This window comes from Prorops nasuta, unplaced genomic scaffold (assembly GCF_024137725.1).
Source record: "Prorops nasuta isolate Cenicafe-Biocafe unplaced genomic scaffold, Cenicafe_Pnas_1.2 PNAS00053, whole genome shotgun sequence".
Lineage (NCBI taxonomy): Eukaryota > Metazoa > Arthropoda > Insecta > Hymenoptera > Bethylidae > Prorops > Prorops nasuta.
This window is the reverse complement of record NW_027116850.1, coordinates 194,471-212,705: the sequence shown is the minus strand read 5'-3', so window position 1 is coordinate 212,705 and position 18,235 is coordinate 194,471. Positions and strand designations below refer to the sequence as shown.

The window sequence follows — 18,235 nt, the reverse complement described above, 5'->3', positions numbered from 1 at the left end:
CAGGTATCACTAGCAACGGCTACGGATGTGCCAGGCCAGGAAAGCCAGGAATTTACACCAAAGTGCATCATTATTTATCTTACATAGAGGAAGTCACTTCTCGCGCGGATATCGAGCCCTCGACGTCCTTCTGCAGAGGCCACAGGTGTCCTTTGGGCGAATGTTTACCCAAGTCGAGAATCTGTAATGGATTCCTCGAATGCTCCGATGGAAGCGATGAAAGAAACTGCAGCACTACTGTCAAGTCCATCTAACGCAAAGACTGATACAGAGAAGAGTCACGTTCTCCACAAAATATCTTATTTATATATAGATATATATAGTACGTATATACGAGCAGACACGGGTAATTTATTGTTAGGGGGAGGGCAAGATTCTTGGCCGTTAAACTCGTCGTCAAGTGCCTTATTGCTAAAATATATATAAAGAAACAAAAAAATCTGTAATAAAAAGCTTACTGGAAAATTTGCAAAAAGAACATTTTCATGATATTTTCAAGCTGCACTCACGCGTCTGTAATTCATTGTCTGTCTTCTTGTAGGAAATAGAAAATAGTTTTGTACAGAGTTATGATGCTCGCGATAACGGAGTATATATAGGAGCGTGCAATATGTATGTTAATTTCATGATGTGTGAACCAAGTGATTCTAATCTTACGACGAATGAGATTTATGGATATATCATATAATAATAGCATATAATTATAGCGAAGATATTAAATAATATTATACGCACTGTGGTAAAGAGCAAAAATCCTTTTTCCGAAGTATCGTCAATCGTGCATTCTATTTTGGGAAACTGACGACTCTTGTAGATTCTCATAGTTATGCAAACTCTTTAGCCAGACTTTTAGCAACAAAGTTTCGTGGCACGCGCCAATAGTGTCTGCCGTCTGATGCTTCTCAGTTTTCTCGAATCTACAACGAGTCGATCGATTTTTGCTTTTCGTCGTTGCTGTTTAACTCGAGCCCAAGTTATTTTATCGTAGATTCTAATGATTTTTCAAAGGACACAAAACTGATCGTGTTAATATGCATGATAGATCGCGTGTAATTTGCACAGAGTACCTGGTATTTTGATTCACATCGAGATGATTTAATCGAATCTTAAGGCCACGTCGTGCAAATTTGTCAGTCTTTAGAAACTCGTATAGTACCTACATTGTATAAGCTTATTTATATATAATTTTGTATATACTTTACTACACACTCGTGAATTGAATTTACCGTGATATGATATATGTAATGTCAATAAACAATTCTCTCTCTTCTTTTTCTATAGGATTACGTTTATTGTATTTGTTACATGGATAATCAAGTCTTGCTGTCTCTAATCAGTTTTAGGGTTTGGCATATTGAAAATATAAAAATGCATTGGACATATATAGTGTATCACTCTCTTTATTAAGAGCTTGAGTTAATTATAAAATCGCATTAAGAACCAAGCGATAGACTTTCGATACAATCTTCTATTCTCTATGAAAATCAAGTGAAACAAAGTGATTATAATTAGTCAGATTTTCGCAGCAGTAATTATCAATATTATAACTTTTTTTTTTTTCTTAGCTATTCATTTATTTATAACTTTTTTCTACATTTGTAACTCGCATATTCGATTTTTCATTCGATTTCTTCATTTTAAAAGACTTTTTATTAATATTCAAGAAATAGAGTGTTAAGTTTGCTGTAAGCCCTAAACTCTGGAAACGATCTTGTTCTAAAGCATGCATTTTCCTTAGATTAACTTTTAACGTTAGCTTAGAATTAGGATTAGCATATACCAAATAATAAAGATCACATTGTAATCCATACGATGTCATGGTCCTTTCGTCTTTTCTTTTTTTTTTTTTTTTCGTTTCTTTAGGAGACTTTCTAGACAACCGAATACTATGCAGACTATTACAATTTTCTTTTTCTCAGAAATCGAACGATTTCCAGAGGACAACCATATCTTTTTTTGGGATATCTTATAAAAGCACGCATTTTCAGAACTAATTGGAAGATTCTTTATGTGTGCACTCTCATTTTAAAAAATGTTTCTTTCAAAAATTTGTGTAACACTCGAACCATCCAGACTTTTGCACAAAATAGACTTTCCCGCGAATTTCTTCTTCTCTTGAAGAAGTCTCTGAAAACATCCTACAGGATTTTACACGTTTTAGTCTAGGAAACATTCTACTTTCGAGACGAGGAGGAAAAATATGTCTATACGCACATATATCACGAATGTTTCGTTATTCGGAAGACGCGTTGAGCCTGTGATCTAATTTACCTTCAACTTTTTATTAAATAAATCATTGTGCTGTTTCTTAAAAAAAAAAAAAAAACAGATGACGTTACATACCGTTTGATAATAACGAAATTGCTTAATCATCTTAATAAAACATTGAATATCTCAATAAAGGTGTTCAATATATATATAATAGGATACTTTCTTTGAGTTACTCGAGAGAGAGAGAGAGAGAGAGAGAGAGAGAGAGACTACCAATACAACGCTTGTGCCAACATTAAAAATCAAGCTACGCTCTCCAATTTACAAAGAAAAGGATTTAATAAAAAAGCAAAGCGTGTCAATATTGCGTACGTTGTAAATTCGCTGCAAAAGTCTAGAGGCTATTTATCGAACAGTGATATGACGCTTATACATCGTGACTGGCACATCCGCAATTTCGGGCTGCTACGAAATAATACCGGAGAGATGCCTTATTTCAAGGCAAGTTAATCTGAATATTCAGAAGAGAGTCAAACGGACAGAAATTCATTTGCGACTGATAATGCAAATGTATAAAAATTCCATCAAAAAATTTTCGAAATTCTCGTCCCGACTGCTCCTGTCTTTACTACTAAATAATTTCTATTCTTTTCGCCACCACGGTTCCCAATTCTCCGTGAAAAATATCACTTCCAAATATATCACCAATCACAAGATCAGCCCTCAGTATAGCGTTTGTATATTAATTCATTATTCTTTTTTTAGTACAGCGAGAACTTCGATTGATTTCATAAATAAGTAAATAAAATAAACTGATTATTAAAAGTATGTAAGTTTATTTTACGATTGAGTAATCACATTCACAATTATGTAATCAAAAAATGAGACGACTGATCAAACTAACGTGTTAATTTTAATCAGAGCGAAATAGGCGTTATCCAAAAGGCAGATTATTTCTAACTCGAATACGACGTATATTCTCTGCCTAAGATTTTTCATCATCACATTATTCTGCGAGTTCTACTCGAGTAGTGGTTACATCGTATCGTGAAAATCATTTTCCTTTAGCGCCAAGCATCATTCTCGCGATTCATAATTTAAAGAAATTTTATGATTTTTCTTGGCAATGATACTTCTGATGTGAATTATATTGTTAGAAATATATTAGGCTATGAGTAATACGGTTTTGTTCTCATGCTTTTAGCCCAAGGAGTCAACAGCAATTGTTCTCAGACGATTCGATGAATCCTTCGAGATCGTAGTCTTAAATTGTTCTGGCACTGGGCACTCCGTCTGAAAAATAGCCGATAAATCTTCAATTCGATATAAAACGATAGAAATGATTTGATATATCGGAATAAAGAGAGAGAAACCTACATAATCTCCATTTCCTTTTGGAACCATGATGTTCATCTCGCTGGACTTACTGGTGATAAGTTCAACATCAAGGGACTCGGGACTTAGGTAAACTTGACATCCATCAGTTTTGTCGATCGAGATAGTTGGAACCTTCCCAAGAACCTGTAATTTACAGCTTATTAGTGCTTTTTAATTAAGAAAAAAAAATTAAAAAAAAACAATTGCCAAATTCTACATAACTATGCATAGTGCCATCGCGTGAGGCAAACTTCATAATTTGAAATTTTTTTACAGGTCAGTTTGTTAATTTATCATTTTTTTATTTAGAAGCATTACATGGTACATGTATCTAAAAAAGAATTGCACTAAACATTAGGAACATGCCTTGGCAAATTGGTAAGCCAAGAGATTTAATTCGGTTTTACTTAGAAAAGTGACAATTTTTGGTTAGTTTGATTCATGTAACGAAATGAAAATTTAAGGGGGAAATTTTGAACCAGTGAAAGTTATCTGTCAAGTCGATTGGAAAGGATGTCCGAAAGCAATAGCAAATTATATCTGGAGCGAGATTGTAACAGACGTCGTTGATTTCATGTCGAATGACGGGACAGTCTGGCGGGTACATTAAAAATTATATACACAATGTGAATACGCGAAGAGAAGGATTTTAATTTTCCTTTTTATTTCCTACAAGGTAATAATGCCGCTCGTAATTTGCTTCTTACTTCTGTATATGTTTTATCGTAAAGCAAAGTGGGCATATCAGAATTTTGTGAATGAACGGGGATTGAACAAGATTGACAATCAAGTTCAGGATTTGGAGTTGAAAGTTAACGTGTTGACGTACAAAATTCGGTATGGAAAGTGGCCGGTCCCTCGTCCAATTCAATCATCTGCTCTTAAAAAAAGGTTACACAATGTCAGACTAACCGTATCGGAATCCGATGAAAGAAATAATTGGGTAAAACATGTACTTTTAAGGTAAACGAGAAAAAGAACTCGCTCTTTCGGTATAAAATAAACACTGAAATTTTATATGGCCAGTCCCACCGGGAAGCTTAGCTGTCAGAAACTTTCGGAACTGGACAGGCACTCGGTTGAAAAATTAACAAAGATATTCAGCATGGAGCCTACATGCTCAGAAACTGATTTTCAGGATAGCACATTGCCTGTGGCCTGCAGCTCGACAAGACTCTTACATGAAAACAATGAAAGGTACCATCAGAAGGTATCACCAATCTTAATAACGTTTATTACCGGGGTTTTTTTCCTCTCAATAAACCAGTTCTTTTTTACATGCAAATTGTCAGGATTTCAAAAAAAGGGAAAAAAGGAGAAGAAAAATTACACTTGGATCAACAATCGTCGGTACCGAAGAGATTCGTGAAACAAAAGGGTGAAATGGAATCGAACTATATTCCTTTGAAAGCAGAGAAGAAAATTATGCACAAGCCTCAAGAGATCATTTATGAGATTAAGCAAAAGTTGGAGAGTTTGCACGATGCACTGCAAATTTACGAGATGCAGGATTTACAGAAGAATATTTTCAACGACGATAAGAGATCGTCCATCTCTGAAAATATAATGGAGACATTGAGTGGTATAGTGGAAAATGTGGAGAAAATAAATAAGAATATAAATTCAGAATGTTCCGCCAGCAGAAAACTCACCAATGTTCAACAATTTATTCCGAAACAATCAGAAAAGTCGAATTCGCTGGAGAAATCTTTCAGTACTAATAATGACAATGATAAAGCAGCGGTAGATCTATCTTTAGACAAGAGAGAGAGAAATTCGGATCCGATGGAAACGGACGATGACATGATAATGACATCTGCTACAAGTCAATATGAAGCAACGACGGAAAGTGAGTCAGAAGATAAATCTACAAATAAATTATTGCGTCGAGCACTGGAGTATAAGAATACTATCCTTAGCGAAGTACAATCCCTATTCTCGAAGGAATATCGAGAAATCGTGAATAGTAAGAATTTTTCTAACGACGACCATCTGCGATCCGCTTTGTTGGACATCCCTGCCAAAGAGAAATCACTGGATTCGCTCAATAGAAAACCGAATAAGGCATTTTTGCAATTGCGTTCCAAGCCAAACTTTAATAAAGACAGATTGCTGAAAAGAAAACTTTCCAAGAAGAATAAGGAAAAAATATCAAAAAAGGCACGCAAAGCTGTTATCAACGGAAGAAACTCACAGAATTTACCAAAGGACGATTTCGATAATTATAAATGTAAAACTTTCGGAGAAAGTGGTAGCAATGTAAGCTTATGCGATTCAGGTACGAAAGAAGCACTGCTATATGAGCAAGCGGAAATAAGAAACATAAATGAGCTTGTGCAACAAGGTATAAAAGACTTTCGGGAGTACACCGAGCTCTTTTCTCACAATCAAAACGAAGCCTTTGTTGAGACGCGAAAAGCAATACAGCTTCAAAATCAAAACGAGGATCTTCAATTTTCCATGCTGGAAAACATTATGTTCGATAAAACTGCTGATTCGTCGAGCAGCGAAAGCTTTCTGCAAATGGCAAGTATAAATAATGGTATGAATCTGATAAAAGAGGAAAGTTTTTCAGACAACTCAAACTTGGACTATCAAAGTGATAACGATCCTTCGATTATGGCATTAAAAAGACGTCCAGGCATGTTTTCCCTAACGAACGCAGATTTCCCACAGACAAACTTGGAGTCACTTTCAAAGAGCCGACAAACGTTTAAAGGTAGCGAGATGAAACTATTGCACGATTCATGTGCAACCGATAAAGTTTCTTTCGAGCAACTTGTCAGATGCGAAACTCTAAATAGTGTGAATTTTATGGACGCGATACCCTCGACGTCTAAGAGTAGTGGCCCTTGTTTGGTCATGAGCAATAAAAACGGTGAAAGCGATGAAAATTTGCCTGAAAATGAAGACAAGATAGAACCGAATGAGGAAGAGATTTCCTGTAAAAACGATTCAAGAGAAAATAGGCATAACGATGATGCTTTGGGAAAAATTGCGAAAGACCCGAACGATAGTAAGGAGGCGTCGAAGGATACGGAAAATCAAAGAAAAATGGGCAAGGACTCGAAGGAACCGCTGAACAGTAATATGAATTCAAGCACTGACACTACTGTCTCTTACGTCGATGCGAGCAGCCATGGATTGATCAATCCCATTAGTAACGGTGACTTTCTTACGAATAACATAAGCCCGTCGTCGAGTGGACTGAATACTTACGCCGATTGTCAAAGCTCTGCTTCGATATTGTTGAAGGGGAAAGAAACTTACGTGCAAGGTACAAATAAAAATACTCAAGTGAACAAAAGCGCCATGAGGATTACGAATCCCGAGAAACTCCATTCAAAATCCGAGAAGTCGAAGAGCTTGCCAACTACGCAAGCGGAGCATAAAAATAATCGAAAGATTGACGCGAAGAGCAGAGAATTGTCATCGGAGTTGATCAATCGTTCCTCGGATAATAGTAATTGCGACGTAGCTCGAGGAAGATCAAAGTCAATAGTGGCGACGAGAAAATGCGAATCATCGCCACGAGATTTCCCAAAGACCTGCAGCAACGACAGTCGCTGCTCAACGCCAGAAACTCAAAGGAGAAATTCCATGAACGCAGCGTCGAAGGCAACTGGAAAGTCGTCTATTCCGGTATTGAAGACTAGATTCGATGTAACTCGTATAGACGCACGACCGAGAAGTCCTGCTAGAGGGCCCTTGACAATATCGACGCAAAATACAATCGATCCATCGAGCAAAAGCCCTACGACCATCGAAGCCGCCCTGACCCAAGCCGAGGGTGAAACAAGCAGGAATGTCGAGAGCAAGGAACGAGTGGGAGGTGCTGAAGAGTGCAGTGACGTCATCAATGCCGTCCTAGATACCCAAGACAAAGTGGTGGTTTACGTTAATATAATAACGAATGACAATGAGAGTGTCAGCAGGATCATCGACCCGAAAAGATTTTTGGAATACGTCAGTGGCAAACACTTGGATATTCGTAACGCGAGAGAAAATTCAATTCAATCGCAGTGCTATTCCAGAAAGTCTATCTTTGAAGAAGCTCAACAACATTGCGTGGATCTTACAGCAGATACATCGTCGGTAAATAATATCGCACCAGTGAAAAATGTCGAGGAATCGGTGGCTGGCACGGACAATGTTTTAACAGTTCAGAGTCTGCCGTGTGACTCGGTGAAAAACTTGTATTCCCTTGAATTTGGACAGAGAGAAGTGGATGTTACAGCAAAGCCATCCGTCAGGGAGACAAGTACGTCCATTTCGGATTTACGTGATATTTCTATACTGCTCAGAAACGTGCAGACCAGCCAGATTTGGGATGTGCCAAAAGAGTTGACCGAAAACGAATGTATCGCCTTACTCGAGACTCTCAATCACGAATCAAATCTCATGCATCTACAAAAGATACGCAATATTTGTGACAAGCTAAGGTTCGAGCTGTAACAATATCCAATCCTTCATCGATCACGTTTAAAGCTACTCAAAATTATGTGCCGTGACACGCGACGATGTTGATCCATTTTACTATCATAAAGTTTTATACCTGCGCAAATTTGATAAATAAAGATATAAGGATTAGTTGTACGTGTATATTTGCATTTAAACAATGTACCTGCATCTGCACACTTTGACAATTGACGAATTCGATACTGGCCACAACCGAGTCGAAGACAACGGATGATTTCCGACAAGAGTCCATCACAATTGAGTTTATTTTTCCTTTCACTATCAACGTACTCTCTTGACACCGGAACATGTAAACGACATTGTTCATCTCGACGTTATCGATGACTAGATCCTTGTTACCTTTGTGATATTCCTGATAAAGAAAGGTGAGAGAAAGTATTAAAAAGCTATATAGAAAGACGAGATATAAACGATTAATGTGAAATATAATGATAAAAATGTACCACAAGCCATTTCTTTCCGTCTCTGGTAAAGACTGGTGGCTTATCAATCGGAGCGTTTGCCGGAGATATAGATTTTCCTAAAGCGTTATTTACTACAGGCGCCTTGAACGGTGCTGGGCCAGTTCTCAATGATGGATTCTTATGCGTTTGCATCTCCGAAGTGACTCTCTTGAGATCTAAAGGAAAAAAACGAAACGTCTTAGTGTGCTCCATCGAAGATTATTCTGCACTAATTTTTCACTCGACTCTCTTACAGGGAAAATAATTGGATAAGAGAGAAACGCTTACTTTTCGTGATATTTTCTCCCTGATTAATTTGTGCAAAGAGAGCGCTTCTGTCATCGTTTGTACTACCGAGCGATGCCACATCACCGATAGGAGGCATCATTGCTGGCGGGGGAGGTGGAGGTATACCCACCGGTGCAGATCCGCTTTTCGCCCATACTAATCCTGTCGTATGATGCTGCCGTACGTATTGCTGTAGTTGTGTCAAGGTCTGCACCCAAGCCTTGCACCATTCCACGTGCGTTTTATCCCTTGAAACAGCAATAAAGCAGAAGCATGAAAAGGAAGGCGATCCATGAGGGATCTCTAGCAGCCGCAGGGATAAACGTTTTAGAAAAAGTCACTCACTTCTCTTTCCAGTCTTTGAGAATGCGGTTGGTATAGAACTGCCCAACGTCGTTCATCTCCTTGATGTAAGGAGCCGGGGTCGGAGATACCGCGACCCATCCTAATGCAGGTATGCTCTCGCTGATAGCTGATAAATGATTGATGAAAGTGGATCCTCGGTTTTTTTCACGAAATTCTTGAATTTGCTGAATTAGGGCAGAGGTCGGTGATAAGAGGGACATTTGATCGGTCTGGCTCGTTGGAGCTGGTCTGCTAGCAGCCCTTTGTATAAATTCAAATTGAATCCTGCAATTGGGACACGTATCGTTATATATTATAGATCTATTTACGGTAAATTACAGAGCGCGCATAAACGTCTCTCTCTTATATATATATATATACAGTTTAATGAAATTGCTCGAACAAAAGGTATATTTTATACTCACTGAAATGCTTTCTCCACGAGTTTACCGTGAGCAGCCACATCGCCACCGATCTTCTGGCTCAGCTGCAGATAATCCCTGACTGGTCCAGCGACGATATCCTCGTATCCAGCGACCGACATGGCGTCAATTGGATCCGCTAGAGCGAATTCGGGCGATGAAATGGGCGATGGCTCGATGTAAGGCGGCTCTTCCTTGTGATTGACCCTGAAGTGCGATCTTTTCGGAGATGGCGTGTTCGTCTGCACCGCGGTCTCTTGCGTCTGTGCAGGAGTTACTTTCTCCAATCGTCTAGTTATGTTCTCCAGCCGAGATACCAACTCGTCCAGATGCTCCTCCCGTTCACTGGCCTCGCAACCTTTTACCGCAATAATAGCAATTGTTATATATATATATATATATATAGGATATCTCCTGCACCACTTTCTTCACAGCCAACGATAAAAGGGGTCATAGAAAAAAGAGAAGCTTCAGGCTCGCGACGAATCTCAAATCCACACATCTCGCATTATATATATATATATATATATGTAGCAAATGTCACAGGACGCGACTGCATAGTTCGCGCGTAAACCATTCTTCCCCACCGGCACGGCGCGACGCCAGAAAAATTAAAAGAACAGAGCACAAAATAAACATGGCGAAAGGCGATCTTGCGATTCGTAAAGAGGAAAGACCTATATACAATCGTCCATACAGGAACTGATTAGGAAATTTTTATGATGCGCGTTGCCACGCTAATTAAACCGCGCATATAATTAAACAATTAAATTTTCGCCATAATTAAGCAGGCACCTCGCTATTTTTTATCTCGCCCGTTGGAATTATAATTTCTTGCGGAGATTTCTTTGGCGAATAGTGGAAAATAATTCAAGAGTATCCAGGTAAGTTTATTTTCGGAACGTATATGCAACGCGGTGCATTCTATTCTCGAGATTCAGAATTATGAGTGAAATGCACGCGATGTATATAGTAGCAAGGCTTTCACCGCGCGTGAACCGATTCTATCTCTCGCTCGAGAAATAAAAATACATTAGGCATTAGCTCCAATCGCGTATTATTCATTCCAATCCTATATACGAGCCAATTAAATGACGGAGCAAAGATATATAGTTGGGAAAAGAATGAAAATGCATGTAGAAGAGTTTGGATCCACCTCAAGCGCGTGCGCGCGCGTATCGAGAATATATAAAGAGAAAAGTTCTATAAATAAAAGATAGTTGTAGCAACATCGACAGCCCCAGCAGTTTGCGACGAGGACACAAATCTTAAACAGAGATCAATCGCAAGCACAGTGAAAAGTTGAAGCATTCGCGTATTGCAAAAGTACCGCGACTAAACTCTCAAAGTACCCACTTTTCCGCTCATTTCCGTTTCACTCGACGCTTATTTATATATACTCGTAAGATTTTTATCCATGGTTCTGCCTCGGTTGAAAACGTTACTTAAAATTGGATATATGTCAAGTTCGAACGTCTTATAAATAGTTTTTCATCCACATCCATACAGCCGTTAGGTCATCGCGTTGAGAGCGACGCGTAACAGGTCAAAGTTTTGTCGCGCAGGTGCGCAAAACCTTGAAATCGGACTTTGTTATGGTACCGGTACAATTAAGCGAACCTCGTAAAACTGCATCTATATATAGTAAGCTGCATAATTAGCATTGGGAGGGTTATCGCGCGAAAGAAAAGTCACGCGTTAAAAGATTCCCAAATGGCAATAAATATGTTTTTTGTCATAGATTAACGGGGATGCAAAATATTAGGAGAGACGCGTTCGTTCAACGACCATCAGTCGTCGACGACTCCATTGTGACAATCTCGTACCTTTGTCATACAGCTTTTTATATACGGATGATATATTTAATCGAGATTCCAAAGCGTGCGGAAGAGATATGGTCCAAGAAGGGCTGAGAACACGGAGGCTGGGGAAAATCGATGGACTCCTGTGTATATGTATACTTGTTTAGTAATTGGGTTACTCGCGCGGTGGCGGCGGCGGAGTAACTGGCGCACGTCGAAACTTTGCGATATCTCTCGAGGAACTAAAAGAAGAAGAGCCCTCGAGTCGTTTCCACGACGGCCTATTATTGGTAAAACCGCGAAAAACTTGTTACAACTGCGTCTGCGTGTCTCGTATTTACGTGGGTGGCTGGACAGGGATTCGCGTAACGTTCAAATTTCGACAGTCGACTGCGAGATATTTTTCGGGAAATTTATAGACGCCAAGTATCTCGCTTCTCTCTTAAATCATAAACACGCGAGAGGCACGCACGCACGCACGCGCGCGCGCGCGCGACCTCGTATAAACTTTATTATTATTTGCTAGGCAAATTATATATGATTTTTCACACGTTCCGTCACGAATGAACCAGAAGAATACAGTGTTTTTGTTTAAAAACATCGTGTCAAGTCCATCCAAGGTTTTCTCAGGAAACAATAATGTTTGGAGAAACTTGCGGAGAAATCCTCTCTCTCTCTCTCTCTCTCTCCCTCTCTGTGCATAAACTCGTTATTCTTTTCTATTGTGTGTGCAGAGTTTTTCAAGAGAAACAAGACCATGCAGAGAGGAAAAATATTTATGCGCGTGGATCACACTGTTGCACAATGAGTATTGGGTATATAGGAAAGTATAGAAACAAGTACAATTCTACTACAGTGTTCGTATATACATGTCGTTTCATGGAATTGTTTCGCCCTCGTGGTAATAAGGGGGTTTTGGGAGGGGGGACACTCTATAGGAAAATAAGAAACTCGTGTAAAATCGTTTTTACGTGTACATGTGTTGGAGTTGATTATGCGTCCAGTGCAACAAGTATTCATTGGCGCGAAGCTGAAGCTTATTTAAAGTTATTGTGCGTATACATATACATATATTATGGAAGAGAGTATACACAGATGAAATATACATATATATGTAGTAGGTGGATATGGAGGGATGGGAAAAGCATGATTCTCGACTAATATCTGTAGAGAGAGAGAGTAGCTGGAACTGTTGGAGGGAGTGTGTGAGAGTGGGGCGGGGTGAGAAATGGATGATAAGATGGGCCCTAACCGGCGTGAACCATCGGTCCCAGAGGGTCGAACCTCACTCTGTGCTCGGTGGAGGTTCTGGCTGCGTGGAGAAGGTCGGAGACGAATCTGTGTCGTCTCAGGGCCAGCTCGTCGCGAGCTACCGGTGTGGCCGGCGGCTCCTGCATTCCCCCAACACCGTTGGGACCCTCCTCATCTTCCTCGGAAAGCCAGCGCGGTATCGCGGGAACTGCGCAAAATTTATCAGCTGCACCTTTCGCTAATCCCAACGCTGACTCTTCTTCTTCTTCTTCTTCTTCTTCCTCCTCCATTTCTCCTCTATTCTTCCGTCGAGCGAGCCTCTCGCGCTTCCTTCGCCTTCCGGCCTCGGAAACCAACTATTCCTGTCCTGTTCCCAGCCAGAAGCCAATCTCCGATCATACCTCCGCCCCCTCCCCTCTCCACCTGCCAGTCACGCGAAAAATCTTTCTTTGCCGTTCTTGCAAGCGTGAAATCGACGACTTTCGCATCGAGGAGAAGCGAGAGAACAAAAAAACACGCTCCGCTTGCTTGATATTTACCTTTAACGCGCAATCGAGGCTTCCTTGTATCGCCGTCACACATAAGAATGATGCGCGATCGATCGCGTAGACATTTTTCTTCCAAATAATCCCTTTTAGCGCCCCTTCGATCAACGAACGAGCTAGCGTGCATGTGCTTCTCACTGCAGGCCGATGTACCGAGGAGCGTTGAAATGCACGGGCATTTTTTCCTGCTACGAATATGGAAATAGCGACCGACCCCTCATCGGCGATTCGCGGCTAGCGTTCAAAATGCTATAATCCGATCGCTCGCTAAAATCGCACATTGCGGAGACGAAAGGCAGTACGTGTGCATGGAGTTTTCTCATTTCTGGCTTTTAGTCTAGGAACGGAACAGTTGACAATTGGATCCGTACTCCCGCATACAGTATTTTTCAAGCATCCCTCGACGTCTCTCTACACTTTTATCATTTACCTAATTTTCGTATATGGACAGGAGATGATTGAAAAGACTGTGCTGGAGAGCCAACGCGCGAGCGACTTATACATCAGCATTATATAATTATCGAGCGAGAATGAGCTTGCGGAAGCAACGAATGTATATATACAATGAAAAATACTACGTTACTCTGCAAAATTGTCTATCGTCCGTTCGCAATCACTACTTCCCAACGACTCATGCAGGAGAGAACCGAAGCCGAATCCAGTGGCCGGGTTGCGGAAGAAGGTGTAAACCACTCGCGCGAGGGTCAGAAATATTAAAAGTATATATATATATATATATATATATACAAGTTTCAAAAGGGTTCTCCATGCAGGAATCCTCTTGAGACAGCCCCCGCTCTGGTTTTAGCTTCGGCCTTATAAAATCAGCCTGTTTTGGTAGAGTGTATAAAAGCTGCGAGAGTTTCTCCTGTTTCATCGAGTATATATATATACACTCTAATTTCGGCATCTATTATCGCGTTATGCGCATTAATATAGAAAGATAATGAAAAAGCTATAGGGAAATTGGAGGTATAAAAGGTACCTGGCGGCGGTGGTTTTTTAATAACTTGGATTATTTCAGGAAGACTATCAGCGATTTCGTGGGGTACCGACTCGAACACCGAGTCGTCACCCTCGTCCTCGGGTCCGTCCTCGACGGTCCTCACGATATAGGCCGACGCATCGTAAATGTTATTCTTGAGCGTTCCTGCGTGAACCAGGGTCTCCCCAATTCCATTGAGGAATCCGTTCACGTCCTTCTCGGAGGAGACCGAAGTCAACGACTCTTTGTATCCGATTCCACCGGCAGCTTCCTGTTTTCTAATTCCCACGCAAGGTTTTTGCGCGACGGTGCTGCTGCCGCAGGTCTCCTCTTTCCTCGCTTCGGGATCGGATGCGGCTCCTACGGATTCCTCGAGGCAGACCTCCTCCTCCTCCTCCTCCTCCTCCTCCTCCTCTATGGATCCGGAGGGAGAAGTTTTTCTCGACTCTACTTTCCCAACTTGCTGCTCGATCCTCGTGGATTCCGAGCTCGAGGACGACCGCTCGGTCTCGTAAGACTCCTCGTCCTTCGAGCTGATCACGGTGTCCTGCGTGGGCAGACCCCTGAAGGAGGCCTCCATCGCTATGCTGGGCGGCGGCGTTGGGAATCTGTCGTCCAGGTCGTCCGGACTGGTCGATTTTTCCGGCGATCTTTCAGCCTGAAGATCCGCGCAACGAGAGTCCTTCTCCGAGTCTCCTTCGGGAGAAATGGGCTTCGAGTCGAGCTTTCCGTCCCTCGTCATCTCGATGATGGACTTTTGCTCGGACTCGTCGCTGGTGTCCATGTCCTCCTTCTCCATCAGTTCTTGGATCAACTTTTGCTCGAGATCGTCCTCTTCGGGCTTGGACGGGGTCTCGTTCGTCGGCTCGTCGATCGCCTCGTCGCTCGGCGCTAAATCGATGCTTCGCTCCTCCCCCTCTCCTCGGGATAATTCCGCCGATGGCTCGTCGTCCATCTCCTCGCTCGACAACCGGCCTCTCTCGTCGATCGCTTCTTCTTCTCCAACCTCGTCATCGGCGTGCTCGACCATCTCCCAACCCGCAGCAGAGTCAGCCTCTAATCTTTTTGCAGACTCATCGGTGCACTCGACCACCTCCCACTCGGCGGACTCTTCCACGGTCTCTCCAACGGGGCTCGATGCTTCATCCTCCGCGAGGCCGGACAGTTTATCATCGACGGGACTATCACCGGCTGCTGCTGCTGCTGCTGCTGCTACCACCACCACCACCACCACCTCGCCGAACACTCCACTCGACGACTTCTTCTCGTCGCTGCAGCTACTTTCAGTTTTGTGCAAATCCGGATCGTCGGATTCGTTGGAAACGAGGAATTTGCTGGAATCTGCAGCGATCGGACTGGGTGATTTTTCAGTAACGGCCGGACTGCTTGCTTCTTCGCCAATGGGACCGTCAATTTTATCAATAACAGGACTGACCGTACCATTAACAGGCTTCTCTTCTACGACAGTCTTATCAGTCTGGAAAATTGCAATCTTATCGCTAATTTCTACAGTAGTCGTCGCAAGACTATCGTCCACGTGTTTCTCTAGAATAATCGAATCGTTCTTGAAAATCAATTGATTCGACACGACCATTTGTCCTCGCGCGTCTCTCCGTTGCTCGTTTTCCTGCTGCTGCTGCTCTCCCTTGGTCTCGTCCTGTTGAGATTCACTGGACGAGTCGCTGCTGCTGCTGCTGCTGCTGCTGCTGCTGGATTCACTCGGAGATTCATCACCCTCGCTGCTAGACCTGTCCTTCAAACTCCTCTTGCACGAGCAACACTTGAACATTGTGCTGCTGATCGATTTCAGATTTCCGTTATGCTACAAGCTGCGTTATCCAACGCTTAAACTTTTCTTTCAGAATCGAAAAGCAATTTACATACGTAAAACCTATTTCGATTTTAATGTCGTTTACCTCCTCTCTCTCTCTCTCTCTCTCTCTTTCTTCTCAACGCATATACAATTTAACAATATCAACAAATCACTGATCAGCAGCCTTTTTACTTATTCTCTCTTGTAACGTAATATCATATATAATATACTATTCCTCGTGTTTATCCACGCTATTTTTTTGATTCAATAAATGCATAACACTTAATCCATATAGATTTTAACGAATGCAACAAGATTAACATCGATAATAATGACTATATCGTTGACGCTTTGGTATATATAGTTGACGCCTCTGAGACATGGACCGTTGTACGCTTAAATGTTTGATTCCAATTTAATAGTAGCCGTCTCTAGTAATCAATACAATTAAATGATATTCTCTTTACAGGCCGTTTTATTACGCGTGTTTCTATAGGCCGGTATAGAATATTAAGCATTTAAACTATCGTTAAACTTTGTTAATCAAAATCTCAATCTTTCACGTACGCAGTCGTGCATGTGAATATGCAGTATTCACCGTTGAAGAGCTCCTTTTTCTTGATTATTCAACTCGCGAGATTTTGTTGAAATATTGATATAGAGAGAGAGAGAGAGAGAGAGAGAGAGAGAGAGAAGGGAGGGGGTCGCAGGTGCCTAAAGCTTGAGCAAATTTCCCTGGAGACTCTTGTGCAAAATTCGTGTCCTTTTCTCTTTTATTTGGAATGTTTCAATCCATGAATTCTATTAACCGCGATAAAACGCCAGTTTCTCAGTCTTTTCAATTACTCGTGAAAGTCTTCGTTGCGCAATTCCTCAATGTTTTCTTCTCATCGAACCCTCGCCCCAATTCAGATATATATATATATATATATATATATATATATATATTTTATTCTATAGAGAATTATCGTGATTCGATGCTCGTTACGCTTTCCGCGAGGAACGTAACGATATAATTGTTAATTGACTCTCTCTCTCTCTCTCTCTCTCTCTCTCTCTCTCTCTCTCTCTCTCTCTCTCTCTCTCTCTCTCTCTCTCTCTCTCTCTGTAGAAGTGCAGCTGTTCGACGAGATATTGGCGAATAAAAGAAGCACTTTTGCAGGAACAATAGCGGAAGAGGGTAGATAGAGGTTGACGGTGCTGATTGGTGGTCTCTTGTGGTGAATTTGACGTGCACTATAGGCGCGGGAAGTTGTGGTGTGCCGCTGTTGAGAAAGCCGAAAGGCGCTAGCTCTCGCGTCTGCGTCCGTATAGAGGCGCACAAGTTGAATCGACGGGCCGGAAAGCTCGGATATATCAGCTCTGATCCGAAGTAACGCCCTTTTCCCAGCTTGCTGCAGCCTCCGCGCGCGATTCGAGCGTCGAGAGATTTTCGTCTCGAAGATGTCGATGTCAGCCGCAGCGCGGCGCGAACCTCTCGACGCGACAAGAGCGAGAGTCTAGGGAGGTAAAGAAACGGCCACTCCAGGAATCCGTCGTTGAAAATAACTCGAGCCTCTTTGTCACCTCTGAAGCATCTGTCAAAATTCGCGGAACCCGCTAATCCCTCGAAAACATGGCGTCTGCCCGCTTCTCCAAATTCGTTCCGCGGCCCATATCTCTCCGCAGAGGGAGGAGGGAGATTTCAATGACGACGAGCGACAAAAGGGTGTCGTCGGTGGATCTCCTTCAGGGGCGAGCCGATTCGTTTCCTTATCGCGGGATCGCGTTGCGCCCCTTGGCACACAGGACCAATCGCAAAAATCGATCGAGAGGCAGTCTCACCGGATATATGCACCCTGCAGCTCCCGCGCGCGGACGGCCAGAAATTATTTATTCCTTATCCTATATATATATATATATATATGAATTCGCCCAAGCCGAAAATGTCATTCGGACAAAACTCTCCACGGGGTGAATTTCGCTGTTTGGGCAGAATTTTCAGCACCAACCAATAAAACACCCGCGTTAAATTTCAGCAGTCTCTGTGTGCACGGTCCGGAGAGATGCTGCTTGCGGCGGCGTATCAAGCTTCGAGCCTTATTCCGCTAAACTGTACAGATATGCTGACAAACGCGTGCTTCTCTCCGAGATTATCGAGCCGGCCAAGCTTCAGGCTTGGGTCGTGCTTCGTCCGACTCTTGGGCCCGAGGAACCCCGAAAAATGTCACACTCTCCTAACGGCAAGCAGCCGACGCAATACTGTCTCTCTCTCTCTCTCTCTCTCTCTCTCTC

At 42.0% G+C, this 18,235-nt stretch overlaps 3 protein-coding genes across 4 annotated transcripts in view; 2 read left to right on the top strand and 1 right to left on the bottom strand.

Annotated features, from left to right (window-relative positions):
* LOC136784415 (uncharacterized) overlaps positions 1–2,483 on the top strand; it is a 30,035-nt gene extending 27,552 nt beyond the window's left edge. The window contains exon 13 of the mRNA XM_066745039.1: positions 4–2,483. Within this exon, the coding sequence (XP_066601136.1) occupies positions 4–254 (251 nt within the window). The 3' untranslated portion in view covers positions 255–2,483. The remainder of the gene's footprint in view (positions 1–3) is intronic.
* Positions 1,832–18,200, bottom strand: LOC136784416 (microtubule-associated protein futsch-like). Of its 2 annotated transcripts, XM_066745041.1 has the most exons (9): positions 14,149–18,200; positions 12,620–12,826; positions 9,569–9,923; positions 9,144–9,428; positions 8,799–9,046; positions 8,511–8,686; positions 8,213–8,419; positions 3,589–3,732; positions 1,832–3,504 (listed from the first exon to the last, which is right to left on the bottom strand). In XM_066745041.1, exons 1-9 carry the CDS (start codon positions 15,935–15,937, stop codon positions 3,412–3,414), a joined length of 3,504 nt encoding a protein of 1,167 aa, XP_066601138.1. In that variant the 5' UTR covers positions 15,938–18,200; the 3' UTR covers positions 1,832–3,411. The 2 variants fall into 2 exon arrangements, with proteins under 2 accessions (XP_066601138.1, XP_066601139.1); XM_066745042.1 differs by lacking the exon at positions 12,620–12,826 and having other exon boundaries at positions 14,149–18,197.
* LOC136784429 (uncharacterized) lies at positions 3,763–8,074 on the top strand. Its single transcript, XM_066745068.1, has 5 exons — positions 3,763–3,966; positions 4,053–4,189; positions 4,265–4,551; positions 4,615–4,785; positions 4,881–8,074. The coding sequence occupies exons 1-5, from the start codon at positions 3,951–3,953 to the stop codon at positions 8,041–8,043; spliced, it is 3,774 nt and encodes a 1,257-aa protein (XP_066601165.1). The 5' UTR covers positions 3,763–3,950; the 3' UTR covers positions 8,044–8,074.
* Positions 18,201–18,235: the final 35 nt, after the last annotated feature.